Source organism: Drosophila santomea, chromosome 3R (assembly GCF_016746245.2).
Source record: "Drosophila santomea strain STO CAGO 1482 chromosome 3R, Prin_Dsan_1.1, whole genome shotgun sequence".
Classification (NCBI taxonomy): domain Eukaryota; kingdom Metazoa; phylum Arthropoda; class Insecta; order Diptera; family Drosophilidae; genus Drosophila; species Drosophila santomea.
In genome coordinates, this window is record NC_053019.2 from 23,242,321 (window position 1) to 23,259,423 (window position 17,103).

Genomic DNA, 17,103 nt, shown 5'->3' on the forward strand with positions numbered 1-17,103 from the left:
AAGCTTGTAGAACGATTTTTTTTGTTTGCAGGCCCACCCAATTAGCTCAGGGGGTGATAAGGTCCACTTTGCTGTATCAATCGAATGCGCAATTCAGCGAAAACTGCATTATAAATGTCAGGTTTTTCCGTTGTCATGTACCACTTGCCGTGGCATTGGAATCTTCACCTGACCGGTATATATATTATCATAAATGCCGGGAAATTTGAAATAAAAATACCCAGCGAGATTGGCAGCTGACCCCTTTGTACCACCACCCTCACCCCCACAGCTGCAATATATGATGCAAATAATTAAGCCCTCACTCGATCTGAAAGCCACATTGAATTTAATTTGTAGTCGCGTGCCTATTACGAAGATGAACAAGATTTATAATTAATGCATACAAAACAATTAAAAGAGAGAATACATTTCTGAGAACTAATGCTAATGCTGCTATGCCAGTATTTCAAATGGAAATGAGGTTAAACTGATAGTAACCCGCCTCTGTACCCACCCTCCAATGATTTACATTTGGCACGATATGGTAAGTCCCCTTTTTTATTTATCAAAACATTTTAAAAATTTTATTCGTTTAATAATAAGATAAAAGATAGTACACAAGGCCATGTTGTCTAGTTGATAAAAGTAAACAAATTAGAATTTAATTTTAGTTAACCTAATTTCATTTTATTCTTTTTATCGTTATGTTTACATGTTCCATTTTTGTTTCTTTAATTTCAATTGAATTTTCGGTTCCGGGTGCTAACTTTAATTGAATATATTTAATACCGATTTGTTTTCTTTCCTAATTAATGTTTTTAATTTTTCTTTATTTCTTTTTTTAAATTTCTGTAAATTTGTTTAATTCTATCTTTTATTTCTGTTTTACTAATTTAATTTCACTAAACTTTTGTGGAATGTAACTTTCATTTTCTTGTCTTTAACTTTTAATTTGCTCCTCTCAATTCTTTAATTTCATCTATTGATTATGTATGTATGGATTTGTTGGTATATGTTCACATAAGCAAGTTTAAATAAAAAGAAAATAATAAATTAACTTACCCAAATCCATCCTATGGTCCCAGAGAAATTGTTGTTGGGATTTAATTATTTTAATTTAATTTAATTGACTAAAAAAATGTACACTTGTGCACATATATTTACATATATTTATAAACCTATGTAAGGTGTGCCTCGCACAAAAACAAAAACTATTAAAAATAATGACTGGCAGTCGCTAAAAAAAAATTGGCAATGCCAGAAATAAAAATAATCAACAAATAAGAAAATTAAAAAAAAATATTAGAAAAATAAAATCAAAAGTATGAAAATATATAATAAAGGCCAGTTAAACTAATTCCTTTTTGTGTTCCTTCTCTAATTTCTTCTTTTTCTAATTTCCTCATGTTAATGCTTCTTCTGTTTTTTTTTATTTCTTTCTGCATTATTTTTAATATTTATAGTGTCGACAGAACAGCTGCGAAATAAATTTATTTTGGCCAAGAAGCATGCTACAGATCATAAAAGCTTTGAGCCGAGCTTTGGCTTATATGGAATAACGTAAACGTATTTCAGTCTAAAAGCCAGCAACATTTTAAAGCCGAGCTTTTAATGCATGTGCATAAAATTCGTGAGCTTCATTTTTTTTATTCGAATTTTTGGCGGAACAAAATTTAGGGCAAATATTACAGATAGCTCATATCGGCGCCAGGGAAGATCTGGAAAAACTCGTGTTCCAAGTAGGAAATTTTTGCTGCTGTTACTCCGAACGGCATTAACCTACATGGCGTTATGTGAACTTTTGCTGAAACTATAAGCTAAGAATAATCAGAAAACTGTCTTTGAAATCACAATTATAATTTCTAACTATTTGAGAAATTCCAATTTAAATTTAAGTAAATTTTAAAGTTTATCTGGCTCAATGTCAAGGATAGGGTAAAAGAAAATGTCTCTTTATCGCATTTGTTTAGCCCAAGAACCCCATTAATTTTCAGTCACCTTTAAGGGAGATCGATCTTTCGCCGACGGACATAATGTGTGAGTGTTGATAATAAAACCATTTTTTTGGCCCATACGGAACCTTTAAAAGAACAACGCGGTATCGCCGTTTACGAGCATTTTTTCGCTTGTGCAACTGTGCTTTTGTGGTGTGTATTCATGTCTTAAATAAAAATGTTTATGATCTCTATGAATAATTCAAAATAATAATATTCTAAGAACGTAATAAAAATACAAACAAACTCAATATTTTTAAAATTTGTATAATTTTTAGTAGGGGGCGTTTTAAAAAGTTTTTGGAATACAAACGATTTTATGCGTTTATTTTATTTATTATATTTTTATAGAATTTGATAAAAATTGTAGATTTTTATCTTTACTCCATAGAAGCCCGACCACTGTGTTTCGCTTTCATGTTATCGCCGTGGGAGTGGGATCCAAATATTTCCCTTATTTTCCAGGGTTGTAATAACACTTTCCTGAAGACAAGGTTGGATTATTTTTACGGCAATGCATGCCACGACAGCAGTTTCCTTGCGATCCATTTGCTCCAACACACTGCGAAAACAAGAGTGATAAGAATATCTCACTATATATGTATTTATAACAGATTTGTATTACTCACCGGAGAATCAAGAGCTTGGCATGCTGCAGCAAAATCCATCACCATCATCAAAGCGTAAATGACGAAGATAGTATAAACCAAAAGTTTACCCATGTTTGTTGATTATTATTATTGCGTCAGCTTTGAAGTATAGTCACTGTATAAATATCCTACATCGCTGCGCTGCGTTTTTATAGTAGTCTCTAGCTCTCTTATCCTATAAGGTCGATGTCCCTCTGGTTTATTTATATTTACTTTTTGTAGCGCCAAGTTTATCAAGCTTACTGTACGATTGTTTTTGTTTACGCCCCACCCAATAAGCTCAGGTGGTGATAATATATATCTGACCGCCTTTTATTACATGTCGCTGCTTTATATTATATTTGCCATGCTGAAGCATTATACCATGTTAACGTTAATTTAAATAAATGATGAAATATAAAGCATTTCGCAGAATTCTCTAAGTTCTGTAGAATTTGCCGTTAATAAAAAAAAAAATGATCAAACTTATATTAAATAATATTTACAAATTATTTAGTGTACATTTCATTTATTGCAAGTTTCTGCACAACCTTTGTGGTGTTTATTTATGTCGTCGCGACATGTTTTAAATAAAAATGTTTATGATCTCTTAGAATAATTCAAAACAATAATATTCTAAGAACGTAATCAAATTACAAACACATTCAATATTTTTAAAATTTGTATAATTTTTTGAAGGGGGAGTTTTAAAGAGTTTTTGGAATACAAACAATTTTATGGGTTTATTTTAATAATTATATTTTTATAGAATCCGAGTATTGGATCCATATATTTCCCTTATTTTCCAGGGTTGTAATAACACCTTCCCTCACTCCAGCTTGGATCGTTTTTCTGACAATGCATGCCACCACAGCAGTTTCCTTGCGATCCATTTGCTCCAACACACTGCGCAAAACAAAAGGATAAGAATATCTCACTATATATGTATTTATAACAGATTTGTATTACTCACCGGAGAATCATGAGCTTGGCATGCTGCAGCAAAATCCATCACCATCATCAAAGCGTAAATGACGAAGATAGTATAAACCAAAAGTTTACCCATGTTTGTTGATGACTATTATTGCGTTGGTTTTGAAGTTCAGCCACTGTATGCATTTTCTGAATCGGATGCTGCGCTTTTATAGTAGTCTCATCCTCAAAGGTCGATGTCCCGCTGGTTTATTTCTATTTTCTTTTTGTAGCGCCACGTTTATCATGCTTATGGTACGATTGTTTTTGTTTACAGCCCCACCCAATTAGCTGAGGTGGTGATAAGGTCCACTGTGCCGTATCACTCCAGAGGAATACTATAAGCGAGAACATTAAATCTTTTGCTTTGCGTCACTGCCGCTAGCTTCTGCACCATTGTGTGGTCTATTAGCCAGCAACAGCCACACATTGTTATCTTTGATTGACCCCCACCTATTGAAATTAAACGAAAAGCATTAAATTCATTTGGCTGTCTCCAGTGCGAAATTTGTTGTTTTCGCTGGCTCAGCATTCCGCGCTGACAGACAGAAAAACGCAAAGGAAAAATGCTCTAGGGGCGGGAGGGGCGTGGCATTCGAGGTCTATGTCTGGGACTGTTTTTTAAGTTTTTAAGGAGCGGAGATAGAAGCATTGTTGTGCCCCTGCTGCTGTCTTTGTGGTGCGCGTTGAAAATGTCACAGCGCATTGCATACTTATTGGCGCGCCGCAAAACATGAAAACTAAAGCCGATTTTCTCTGTGTGTGTGTGTGTGTTCGTGTTGGTGTTCGTGTTCGTGTTCGTGGTGTGTGAAAGCGCAGTGTAAAGGCAATTAAGGGGAACAGGCAAAACCACAATAGGATTATCAGTTTTGTGCAACAGCCAATAAAGAGCGATGAAAGATCAAAAACGCATATATTGTCGTAGTTTGCTCATGCAAACAATTGGATAGTAAAAGGTGGCTTTGACAGCTTATAGATTAAATATTAACTGGATTGGAATTGGAAACATGAACTTAAGGATATCAGCGAAGTGCACTTCATTTGTTTTTCCAAGTGTAACGATAAATTAAAATGACACTGAGTACTTCTGTGTGTTCATCCATTGGCTTGGCATTCGATTTGCGCCTTTCTTGGACTCATTAATCGTCTTTCGATTCTTTTTCGCTCACTTGTAATTGCCACTCATTCATCATATTCAGCGTCAATTATTGCGCCGCTGCAGTGGCCCGAAATGCATCTATCTTCATTTGCATCAGCGCATTACATTTGCCGCAGCTGCCCCTTAGGATTGGCTGGCATAAAAAACAGGGGCGTGGCAGGGCTAAAAAAGTCCTTAATACTCTGAAGCTTAATCTGTTTTAATTGATTTATCGTATTGCGCCTCAACTGCAGACAATTAAATTACGCGGGCTCAGGAAAGGCAAAAAACCCAAAAAAAAATGAAATCTATGAATTTTGCCATGTTTTGTTTGGCCTTTTGTTTGCATTGGGGTCGCAGGCCAAATCAATTGCATTTGTATTATTGTTTTAATGCTGCAGCTAAAAATTTATGAAGGCAGGATAATGGTGGAACAAAGGTAAACAAAAAAGTTATTCAAACATTTGCAGTGAAATCAGGAAAAGCCTCAAATAAGACCAATGCCAATGAGTGCTGAAAAAATACGTGAAATCGATTTCATTTTGTTTCCTGATTTTTGCATGTTAATTGTGTTGCTTTTTGTGAAAATATTTTGATTATGCCTGTCGAATGGTTTGCTTTTCACGCTTTTACCCGCTTTTCCCCGCTTTTTACCGCTTTTCACCGCTTTTACAACATTTGCGCGTTGGCTTTGCTGTTGTTTAAACAAAAAGTGTTTTTCTTTCTTTGCGTTTTGCCGCTCTGACATCCCGGGGCATTGACATTTGCATGTGTGATAACAGTTTGTTTGCTCGATTTTCCACCAAACTCTCCAATTGAATAGAGTGTATGGTAGTTGGTTGTTGTGTATGGCAAACATAAATACACACCTTCACACGTCCGCACAACAAGCCAGTGCTTAGTTCATAAACGTTGACAATTAATTGAGCAAAATGCCAGCCATTCAACTAATTGGAACAGCTCAATGTGAATGCGAAACCAAGGCCCAAAACAGGACTATCCGACTAATGAAATTATGTGTGGCAATTATATGGCACCCAAGGGTGTGTTGTTGAGCCAATAAAACGATATGGGCCCACGATAAAGTGCTCTCTTCTGGCTTATTTATTTAACGATTTCTTTTCGAAGGCCTCCTGGCAGCACTCCATCATTTGTCCAGGCTTTACGTACTCCAGGGAGGGCACATATCGATGGCCGGCAGCGATGATGGAATGCAAGTAATCGTTGAATACCTCAAATGTCGGGTAACGCCACTTGGAACACTCGCATCGATGGTGATGTCGTGTGTCCGCATGGTAGACCCACTGCCGTTCCAGGGGCTTCTGCATGTGGAGCGGTTCCTGCAGCGGCGATGTGGGATCCAAAAAGTTGTGCGTGATCGCAAAGGACAGACCCAGATCGATCATTGATTTCACTTCCGGAATGTTCAACAATTCGTGGAATTCCGCATCCGATTGTGGAGTTTTCAAACCAGTAATATACCAAGACGGCATCAGATTGAAGCGTATGGCCTGCATTATACGCACCGCAAACTCCTTTCGTTTGGGCCAGTCGTAAAACAACCACCTGACACCACTCATGAACATCTCCATTTCGGAGTTCACACACATATTTATGTGACCCAGCATCTGGCAGACGTGATTCGGCTCCAGATCGAGATACTCCTGCGTGGCGACGACCAGCAAAAAGTACTTATGGATGCGACCCAGCATCAAATCCTGCAACACGCTCGCATTGCAGGGTAAACATTCTAAATACAACTTAAATGCTTCGAGGCCATTGAGCAACTTGGGATTGTCCAAATGACTCCATATGTGTGCATTCAGTTCCGTCATGTCCAGGTGACTGGCGGTCAAGTAGATCTCCACAATGTGTTTCCGCGCCAGCTTGGTGTTCTTGTGCGTAATCCAATGGTAGGCCATCTGAAAACCCCTGGGTGTGACCACGTCCGGGTTTAAGGTGACCACATCCAGTCGCTTAAATTGCAGAAAATAGTTGGAGCTCTCTTGTAGGATAGGCAAGTGGCAATGGAAGGTTCGATCGCGCACTTTGATCTGCAGATCGGTGCATTCCCTATTCTCCAGCAAATCGGTTATCCCATCTATCATGTACTTTCTGCTGCAAGCGAATTTAAAGCGAATATCTTCCTGTACTTCCAGAAAGCCCATCTTCTCCAGGCCGCATTCAGTTAGTTTTTTCACGGATTCGTCTTTGTTTTTTGTAATGCTCTTGATAATCTCATCTCTGGTTTCCTTTTCACTAGGGTAACCCAAACAATTTAGGCAAACTTAGAGAATTTTATTAGTGGGTAACTTACTGATTACTCACATGCATAAATCCAGTTCATCCTCGACTTCGTGGCCACTTGGCGGCTCGTAAACGGAACTGCTGGATAGCATATGCCAACTCATGGCAACGATTTGAATTTTGGTAACAAAAATAGATTTGTGTTTGCCGAAAAAGCAGAATGCGAAATGCGAAAATGGAAACTCATGGCCCACTGATGTTTGGCACTCGATTTGCGGCATTAAAATGATCATTTGCGGCTGGCAAAAGCCCGTAAGTAGTCGGCCACACACTTAAACTACATTTAAGGCTGGCACTAGCTTCCTGGGATTTGCGATTCTAATGCTACCTACCTGGGCAACTTTACGTTTTAAGTGGCCGGAGCTCAAGGGCTTAGCCCGGGCGCTTTTCGAGTGGGCCTGTTTATCTATGCCCGTACAGTTTGGAGTGCCGTCGGCTCAACCTTCCCCCAAACCGGGTGGTATTCCGTATCCGTAGCCTTTCACCTCGGGCCTCCATATCGGAGCTGCCGCAAATGCCAGTCATTACATGCAACGATTGTGAGTTGGCCAAGATTGTATGTGCCAACAACAAACAGACAAGGTCCAGACTGATGGGGCCGAGAATTTCCCGAGAAGTTCGCTCGTCGTCCGTCGGTGGCGGCAGGAGTAGGAAAATGGAGCTTAAGTTGCAATTAAGCAATTGCCGGTCCGCTTGGACTGGCATTCACCTGCTGATGCTGCTCCCTTCTGGCCCGGCTAATAGCAGCAAGCAAACTCGAGTGGCTGCTAACTTGGCTTTCGAATTGCGGCAGAGCAATGGACTGGCGGCGATCAAGCCCCAGTTGCAAATAATGCAAAATTGCAATGAAATGCGGCCAGGTGCATGAGGTGAACTTTGCTAAGGGAATCCAGCCACCTGCCGCCCTTTTCCCGTTCCAGTTCTCGTTCTTTTCTATTTATGTGCAGTTGCTTTCCAATCACCAGCCAGCAAACTTAATACAATATTTAAGCCGCAAACGTAGCACAATGTAAACCAAAGTAATCTCGAACTCAGCTCGGGCTGTGCAGCAAGCGGCAAGCAGCTCGGTTTGGCTTTCCTGTGGCAAGTGGCACGACTTGCGGCCGAACTGCAGCCAAAGCAGCCAAGACTCGAGAGCCCAAGAGCTGAAAACCAGAGCAAGCCAGGCGAGCTGGCGGTGCGGGAGCTTCAACGAGGTTCAACGCAAAAAATAAGAACAGAAAACAATTCCTGCATTGAGGCAACTTCGCGTTTTTTAAGTGGCAAACTTTGGCCCTCACATTTGGCCATGGGGCATGCTCGTTGCAATGAAGCTTATAGCCAAGACTCAGATGCTGCTCAGATGTGACCAGTAAATTTTCCATGGTACTGGGTACTAATACTAATATTTATAGTCGCAAAAACTAGAAAAACGATTTTCGGCCAATATTCAAAAATCATCATCAAAAATTACAAAAAAACACAGTTTGATTGGAAATTTAACTACGAACTCAACGAGGTATGGCATCCCATATTTGGACCACTATTTCGATTGCTGTGATCAAAATACTGATAATTAATTACGCAAAAAATCAGAAAATCGATTTTCGCCAAAATTCAATATTTTCGATTGGTATTTTCTGTATAATTTGACTAAAAATGGTCAGAAAGCGAAAATAATTAGAGTTTTTTACTCCTAATTACCAATTCTAACCAACCAAATCACTTTTTGATCGACTTTGTTAAAATAATTTTTGGACAAATTTTCGCATTTTTTGTAAGGGGTAACATCATCAAAAATTGCAAAAAATTTGAACAAAATAGATTTTTTTTTTGAAAACACAGTTCGATTGGAAATTTAACTACGAACTCAACGAGGTATGACATTCCATTTTTGGACCACTATTTCGATTGCTGTGATCAAAATACTGATAATTATTTACGCAAAAAAACAGAAAATCGATTTTCGCCAAAATTCAATATTTTCGATTGGTATTTTCTGTATAATTTCACTAAAAATGGTCAGAAAGCGAAAATAATTAGAGTTTTTTACTCCTAATTACCAATTCTAACCAACCAAATCACTTTTTGATCGACTTTGTTAAAATAATTTTTGGACAAATTTTCGCATTTTTTGTAAGGGGTAACATCATCAAAAATTGCAAAAAATTTGAACAAAATAGATTTTTTTTTTGAAAACACAGTTCGATTAAAAATTTAATTACGAACTCAACGAGTTATGACATTCCATATTCGGACCAATATTTCCAATGTTTTGATCAAAATATAACATACCAAAAAAACATAAATTTCGTAAATTTAAAAATGAAAAGTCAAAAGTTTATCATGTTTTTAAAAAGGTCTCTAAAATTGCCTATAATTACCCAGTAGTATTCAGCAGAAAATAATGCTTTTGTGCACGTTTGAAAAGCTTCAAATTTTTGGCCGGCAAATTCAAAAATTTTAAAAGGCTTTAAAATATTTACCCGCACTGCATAATTAGTTGCATCAGAAATTGATGCCAGCACCAAGGATTCAGTTCGATTGATTTTAATGCGCGGTCCGCAGGACCATAAACTGAAGAGGATTGTCGGCTGATGCTGCCGTCCAATGAATTTCAAATTACCAATAAACAATTGAATGAGCAGCGAAAATATAAGCGCGCACACACGCATACAAATGCTAATCAGCGATGCTTTATGATTTTCGGTATATTTGCGTTGCTCATACGCAGTGTGGGCCGCATCACTAATCCCGGCACGCAGCATCAATAAGTCAAACACGTCAATGGCAAGCAGTGCGAAATCCTGGGGAGCAGGAGTCACAGGAATCGAAGGACTCGCAGGAGGATTCGCAGGAGTATTGTTGCCGGCAGTAAAACAGAGACAAAAGGCAACAATTTATTGTTGCTCAATGTCGCATTTATCATCACTTTATGCTACTTAATCGAGCCCTCGTCCCCGATGCTGTGAGCTCGATTTCCGCCGCCGAAGATGATTTCAATGTTTACTCTCGTCTCATCCTGGGCATTGTTTGCTTATTGTTTTTCGACACACATCCGTGGAGCACTTTGCAGCGTCTTTTTATGGTTTATGGCGCCATTGAATTTTTCGTTTGTTTTCTTATTAAATTATAATTTATATGTGTAGTCGCATCAGCCAGCCAGCCAGCCAGCCAGCCAAGGACATGGCACTTTGTCAATTGTTTAATAGAAAACAAAGAAGATACGGCATCTCCTGCGAAACACTACGAAACTTTTACGGGGCCAGGACACAATGCCTTGTTATTTATACATGCGCACGGCGTACTCAATTACGACTTCGAATGGCAAACAACTTTCTCGGATTTTCGTGGGCACGTGAGTTGCTCTGTTTGTTTGCAGGTCACAACGTGATGAAAAGTGCGATAGTAATAAATATATTAAAGATGGCAGATTTCGCATGGCCGTGAATCACTTGCGATGGCATAGAGATACATACATATATCTATAAAAGGGGTCAGCTTTTACAAAACGCTCCAGTTCCAGTTACTGATACCATATTAAATATTCAGTCTTATCATCACGATGGACCATTCAGTATTTTCAGAAATATTTATGACACGTGCAAAAAAGGTATTCCAGCGATTTTTATCCACTTGTAGCCAGTGATGCGGTCGAAATATTCCAAATAGTGTTCACTGCTAATCCAGTTGAATAATGCAGCTGCAATAAAAGGCTAATGCGCTCTGCATCGGTTTCGGTTTCGGTTTCGGAAATATTTCCAAAACTATTTCAACTTCATTAAATACTTGCGCATAGCTAATGCACACACGACTGCCAAATGGCAAAAATAAATGCCAACTGGCAAAAGAATTCGCATAATTAATTGCACGGCACAGTTTGTTTATAGATTTTATTTTGGTTTTGCGCATTTAACGTGGACGTACTATATATGCATATTAAATAAAAAAAAAAAACAATTCACATCGCACTCGCATTCATTAAATTTGCATATAACTTTTAAGCATATTTGAAACATTCTGTGCATATGATTCATTGGTTTGATAGCCCAAAGTTTAAATAGGAAATTAAATTGCCGTTGGGTTTCAACTAATTTGCACCCCGACAATATCAGTGGGCAAAAATAAACAACAGCTGGTGCATTTTCCATTTCGTGCCAATATCGCATATATATTATATTTAATAACAACACAAAAAATTCACACAAGTGCGCATTTGAAGAGTTTCAAAATTGAACAAAACCATAAACTCATTCATTGAACGTATCTGGCAGATATATTATTTATAAGTTCGTAAATTACCCGAGGATCTGAGCCTTAATTAATACTGACCAGAACACGCTCTGAACGAGAGTGCAAGCGAAATTAATTTGGCATACCTTTTACATCACGAACAAAAATCGCAATGCAGAGCACATATCTAACTGGTAAATATATGCGAAATCAATTCAATTTCGCGCATGAAATTATATGGCTTTTACAAATATTTTAATTAACTGCCAAACGTAATAATTGCCAAATGAGTTTGGCCCAAAAGCATTTTGGCCATGACAGCTGCTACCGGGAAGTTTAGGATTTTTATTTTAATTAAATCCACGTCGCTGGTTCACCGATGGTTAGGTGGTTAACCCACAAAAAGATAAGCCCCAAGCTGGCGCTGACATTAATCATTTTACCTTTCAAATGCATTCTCATTACGCGCCCGCCAAATTGAAACTTGGCCCGATGCAAAGGGAATCGGAACTCTGAGCTTTTCCCCGGGGGCTGCGGCTCATTAATAACCAACAAGATGGCATAATTCTTTGTCTTCGCCCGATATACATATATATATATATATCCTTGTATTCTGGGCTTTGCTTTTCCGTCGCTTCGGGGGTTTCCATGGGAACTAAAGATGCCCCACAATGCCATACCCGTCGAGTTGTAACTGTATTTAGATGCGGCTAAGCTCAGGCCAGATAAATATTGACCAACTAACGACTGACTTAGCCGCAACCCAACTTTTCCAATTAAATCTGGCGAAAGTTCGTTCACTGCATGTGCTGCTGCTGCTAAACAAGCAAAGTTCTAATGAGTTTATTAATCAGCGATAAATTTGGCCAGCATATGCAGGCCAAAGACTCCTGGCCAAGTTGTCATAATTTCTAATCAGAGTGGAGTGTCCAATGTTTTTGTGGATCAGCAGCTACTAAATCAACATCTGCCTTAAGGCCAAGGACGAATGCCAGGCCTAAAAGCCATATAGCGAACGAATGGGAGCTGGCCTCTAAGGCTAATTAATGTGTAAAGTGTCAATTAATCAATCAGTCCGCCGATCAATCCTATCGGCCGGCTCAATGTAAGCCCAATCCCGTCACTTTTCCCTTTTTCGGCCATGAGACATGAGTGTATTGACAGGATAAACTCAACAAGCTGTCGGCGCTGGCCAAGCCAAATAAAATAGCTGGCGACAAAGGCTCCGCTCCACGGGCGATGCCATCGAATGGAGCTTTGGGGCTGGAAGGGTAAGAAAAAAGCTAGGAAATTGTATCAAAAACAGCGAAGGGAAAACGGAGAACGGCAGCCAAATAGCTCATTTAATCAGTCGTTTCCAGGCAACCATCGCCCATCGCAAAAAGTGGGAGTGTCAAAGGTGCAGGGCAAAAGGCAAATGCCAGCTAATTATTATGACAAATAACAAATATCCGGTCGTTTGAGGGCGCGACAAATTCTGTGTCAAAGGCTTAAGAGCTTAATGAAATGAATTGAATACATTTCAATTAATGGCATATAAAGTGATGATACTTTATACATCAAAGGCTATTTTCGTGGCGAAATAAACTCCATAAATATCATGAACATGAAATTTACATTGTAATTGAATATCGTAAGTCATACACCATGAATTTAGTTACACATTCCAAAAATACATTAGGCCTCCGTTTCGTCGGCTGCCAAAGTGCTTCGAGAAGTCCTTGCCCTCTTGCGTCCTGGCTTTTCCATCGTCGTATTGCACAAGAAGATCTTGGCCAAACAAAGACCGCCCAGTAGCATGAAGTTCACAGCATGGGTCAGTAGGATCTGGTCCAAACACGTGCGGATCCTCTTCCAGGATCCCCGATTACGCACAAAGTAATACTTATAGAGGCCCATGGCATCGCTGATCAGAAAAGCGCAGATAAGAATCGATCTGCTGTTTTTGCGGACAAATGGAACCATCGCATATAGAACGCATATGCAAATCAGGGATGGCAGTAAAATCTTCAGCATCACAAGGCTGCCGGCTATGTAAAGGGAAAAATGAGGATAAAATAGTCGAGCGGCTGTCGATTTGAACAAAAACGAGGATAGCCAATGTCCAGCCAGGAAGAAGGCCACAAAGAAATAAAGAAGAATCATATATCCATATCGATAGAAACCCTTGAGGTTCTTCAGCGATTTGTGCTCGTCTTCCACAACTTCAGTTTCTTTGGTTCGCTTGGATTGCTCGTAAACCTCAAGACCGAATATAAATTCAGTGATCACAATTTGGACATTCAAGCAGCTCCAAGAATTGGTCAGCAGACTGAGAACCGTAACCATGTTAATGGTAATAAGTTGCAATCTTTTTCTGGCCTCTGGCAGCGATTTAGCAAAATACGCAATCGAAAGAAAGGCAAAGAAAAGAAATGACCAAGTGACGGCATAGACATAAGGCGATACGGATTCTTCATAGACCACATATTGATAGACTCCATAAGCTCCGGCCAACATAGCCACTGTGTTGAAGGTCCAGACTCGGAGATCATGTCGATGTCCCAAGATCAACGGACGAATAATGGCCAATACCATGCTTATATAAAGAACATGAAAATCTTTCAGGGGTATATTCCTCAGTCCCTTTCTAATGCGTTGCTCCACAAACAACATGATAGTTACTAGTAAAGCCAGGCAAAGCCATATGAATAATTTCATGGAGGGCTTTCGAAGTGCTCTGCGATTGTTAAGGAGTACGGAAATTCCATAGAGCATCCATAGGTGCTTAATAATGAAGGCCATCGACATCATAAGCACAGCAGGCAGCAATATGAAGCCAAAGTTCCACATCGGATGCAATATCCAATATCCTTTCACAGGACGTTCAGCCTGAGCCATAATCAACATGCCAACCGGTAGAATCAAATAAAATGCCGTGATATGCGGCACATTCTGCAGTTCCAGCATGGTTATTACCAGTATACCGATCATGACTAATATCAGGGTGGAGAATGTCATGAATCCCCTTCTTGGCACCTTTTCCTTTTTGGACAGTCTCGTCAGTTGTAGGAGCAGACAGTAGAACCAAATCAAGTAGGACAGTGAAGTGGACACAATCAAGGGAATTTGATAATACTCATGGTAGTATTCCAAACATTGCTTTGCCAGTTTTCCAAATTCCTGACACATCTCCATTGCCTCGGTTAAGTTCCCCTCCGCTTTCAGGAAATCAAATTGCGGCGCATACTGATCGATTAGGTCTAAGTGGAGTTCCTTAAACTTTGGCAGCCACTTGTAAAACATGGCCTTTTCATGACGCCTTATAAGAATTTGAGCTTGCGACAAAAGTTGCAAGACGTTTAGATGTAAAGCCACCGCTTCGTACTCATCACTCACGTTGAGATAACCCACTGGCATCATGGCTAGATTATTCATCGGAGGTGGAAGTCCAATTAAAGCCGACATCAGTGGCGCCAGTTGGTTCTGATCCACTTGGGATATATTGGGTTTCCTGGGGAAGTTGGCTTCAAGATCGATTTCCTCTCGCCTTACACCAGCTCCCCACATAAACAAGGGTATTTCCACTTCAAAGGAACTACCACCACCATGGAATCCTGCAATATATGATTAAAATACAGTTTGTTAATTATAAAGTCCACACCCACCTTCATTGTTCATGCCATGATCGGAGGTCATCAGATAAGCGGTTCTACTATCATTGAAGACACGTTCAAAGAATTCATAGGTATTCCTGATGCCACGCTGTGTGTGCTGCAGTCTTTTGAAGAACTCCTCACTCAGCGGCTTGAATCGATGACCAGCTATATCCATGTCAGCCAAATAGACTAAAAACACGGATGGTTTGTGGTTGCGCCATTCGCGAACATTGTCGCCGTTCGTTAGGAAATTCGCTACCTTATCGAAGGCCCATTTGTCACATGAGAGCTTTTTCGGCAGTTCCCTTTCCATATACGAATCAAATCTTAGTGGAGCACCACCATGCGGTAGTTTGTTGAAGTAATCAACAATATAGCGGTGGGCCCAGCCGATCATGTGTCTGCTGCGATTGAAGACGGTATCGAAATCGCTGGGATTATAGCGAAAGTTGACCAAAGCAGCTGCTGGATCCTCATTAAAGCCGCCAAAAATGGCTATGTGTCCAGGTCGTGTCATTGTCGGCGCACAAGTGCGGGATATTCCAATACGACCTTGCTTCCGGTAGATGTCCTTCAGATCCGGCACATCGCTGCCATTGTTGGCCAGAAAGCTGTCCGCTCGCAGGCCATCAGTCACAAATACCACCAATCGATTCGCCGGCGGCTCAAGACCCATTTCGGACATCGTCTTTTGGGGCACGAGGTTGGGCAGTATGGTGGGCTGGAAGTAGGTGCTCAAAATGGAGCCCATCAGCAGGATGTGCACAACAAGTGCCTGAAGTTTCCACATTTTGGAAGAAACAACTTAGGAAACAATACGAACTTGTTAAACTAACTGCCTGGAGGTGTGACGTATTACTGAGAGAAGTGTTGAAAGAAAAAGTTCCAAGCCATTTTCTTGAGGTATAAAATCAAGTTTACGCAGTGTGAAATACATAAGTGAAATTAATATGTGCCTTTATAATTAAATAGAACAAGGCGAGATTCGAGATATGCGACCATTTAGCTGTGCACATTAAATGAGTAGAACTGTTGTCCTCGCCCCATCATCATTAAGTTGCGCCTTTTCCTTGGCCAACTACTAACTGGCACGGTTAGGACTCTTCTTTTTATGAATGCCATAACTCTGCGGCCTTGTCAAGCAATTTCAATTTGCCGCTTGATTTGTGAGCTGGCGCCTGGACGCGTTGCCTTGGGCGCCAAATGCTGCATGTTGCCGCCTTGATTTACGCGCCTGCAATTTAAATGAGCTGCAAATTGCTGCATCGCCAGCACTGAAATCCCTGAGTCTGGCCATCATATGTCTTTCAAGGGTTTTGTCAATCTGGGCAAGGCCGCGACAATTAATTGGTTCGTATAAATCGTGTGTCTTTTGTATTTTTTGGCCCATCAGCATCTTTTTGTCACTTGACTAATTCACGTAGACAATTCAGGTGCGCCAAGATGTATTTTTGATGCTCACTGCGCTGATTTGCTAGTTAGACCAAAAGGCTTAAAGCCCCAGCCATTTGTCAGGAAAATCCGAGTTGTTCTCTGACAGTTGTAAGCCAGTCGACAAATAGCTGGCCGGATGACTGAATGGCCAGCTAACAGTTTCGTCTGGCAATTAGAGGCCTGTTTTGCGTCTGGCAATGGGCTAATTTAACAGCGTACAAGAGTTGGGCGTTTTATGGCCAACAGTCGCGTGTTTGAAGCGATTGAGAAATGCTATTGAGTAATTGGGCAGAGCAGCATCGTTTTTCGCTTTTCGCTTTTCGTTTTCCGCAGAGCGATGGCAAACCAATCCCAGTCCCTTTCTCTTTAGGCGCTGGCTTAAAGCGCAGGCGCTCTCTTAGCCAACTATTCGCCAGTGCTCGTACTAGCCATCGGTTTTGGGTCAGCAACATGTTGGCCAAACGACGGGGCATGAAAGTGGGTTATTGTGGTAAGTGGGTCGGCGACTCCTGCCTGCGACTCCTGCCGTTGGCCGCAAATGAAACGAATTGTGGCACTGAATTTGGCAACATTTGTTGCCACAGATGACCGGCACTTGGAGCAGCAGCACCATCACCATCACCATCACCAGGAAGCGAATAAAATGCCAAATGTTTGCGGCTTAAGGCTGTTGAACTCGACCGGCTTGCGTTTGGGGATGTTTGCCCAATGCTAAACCAAGTCAAGGGCTCTCCAAATTGCATTTGTGCCCGGAGTGTCCAGTCAATGAATTACGAATTAATCTAGGTAAATATTGG

The 17,103-nt window shown here is 40.3% G+C and overlaps 2 protein-coding genes and 1 long non-coding RNA gene across 3 annotated transcripts; all 3 read right to left on the reverse strand.

The window, feature by feature from the left end:
- Positions 1-3,274: 3,274 nt before the first annotated feature.
- Positions 3,275-3,709, reverse strand: LOC120453937. The gene is made up of 2 exons (XR_005616575.1): positions 3,579-3,709; positions 3,275-3,511 (listed from the first exon to the last, which is right to left on the reverse strand). It is a non-coding gene; the product is annotated as an uncharacterized LOC120453937 (long non-coding RNA).
- A 2,092-nt stretch (positions 3,710-5,801) lies between these two features.
- On the reverse strand, positions 5,802-7,255 carry LOC120451951. Its single transcript, XM_039635972.2, has 2 exons — positions 7,044-7,255; positions 5,802-6,974 (listed from the first exon to the last, which is right to left on the reverse strand). Exons 1-2 carry the CDS (start codon positions 7,253-7,255, stop codon positions 5,816-5,818), a joined length of 1,371 nt encoding a protein of 456 aa, XP_039491906.2. The 3' UTR covers positions 5,802-5,815.
- A 5,575-nt stretch (positions 7,256-12,830) lies between these two features.
- Positions 12,831-15,738, reverse strand: LOC120453507 (GPI ethanolamine phosphate transferase 1). The gene is made up of 2 exons (XM_039638253.1): positions 14,882-15,738; positions 12,831-14,830 (listed from the first exon to the last, which is right to left on the reverse strand). The coding sequence occupies exons 1-2, from the start codon at positions 15,660-15,662 to the stop codon at positions 12,912-12,914; spliced, it is 2,700 nt and encodes an 899-aa protein (XP_039494187.1). The 5' UTR covers positions 15,663-15,738; the 3' UTR covers positions 12,831-12,911.
- Positions 15,739-17,103: the final 1,365 nt, after the last annotated feature.

Bases quoted from the DNA above. Each gene is read 5' to 3' on its own strand.
- LOC120451951 (XM_039635972.2), bottom strand. From the start codon at position 7,255: ATGATCATTTTAATGCCGCAAATCGAGTGCCAAACATCAGTGGGCCAT. The intron at 6,975-7,043 runs GTGAGTAATCAG...GGGTTACCCTAG, and splicing joins GATGAACTGGATTTATGCAT to TGAAAAGGAAACCAGAGATG.
- LOC120453507 (XM_039638253.1), bottom strand. From the start codon at position 15,662: ATGTGGAAACTTCAGGCACTTGTTGTGCACATCCTGCTGATGGGCTCC. The intron at 14,831-14,881 runs GTGGGTGTGGAC...CATATATTGCAG, and splicing joins TCATGGCATGAACAATGAAG to GATTCCATGGTGGTGGTAGT.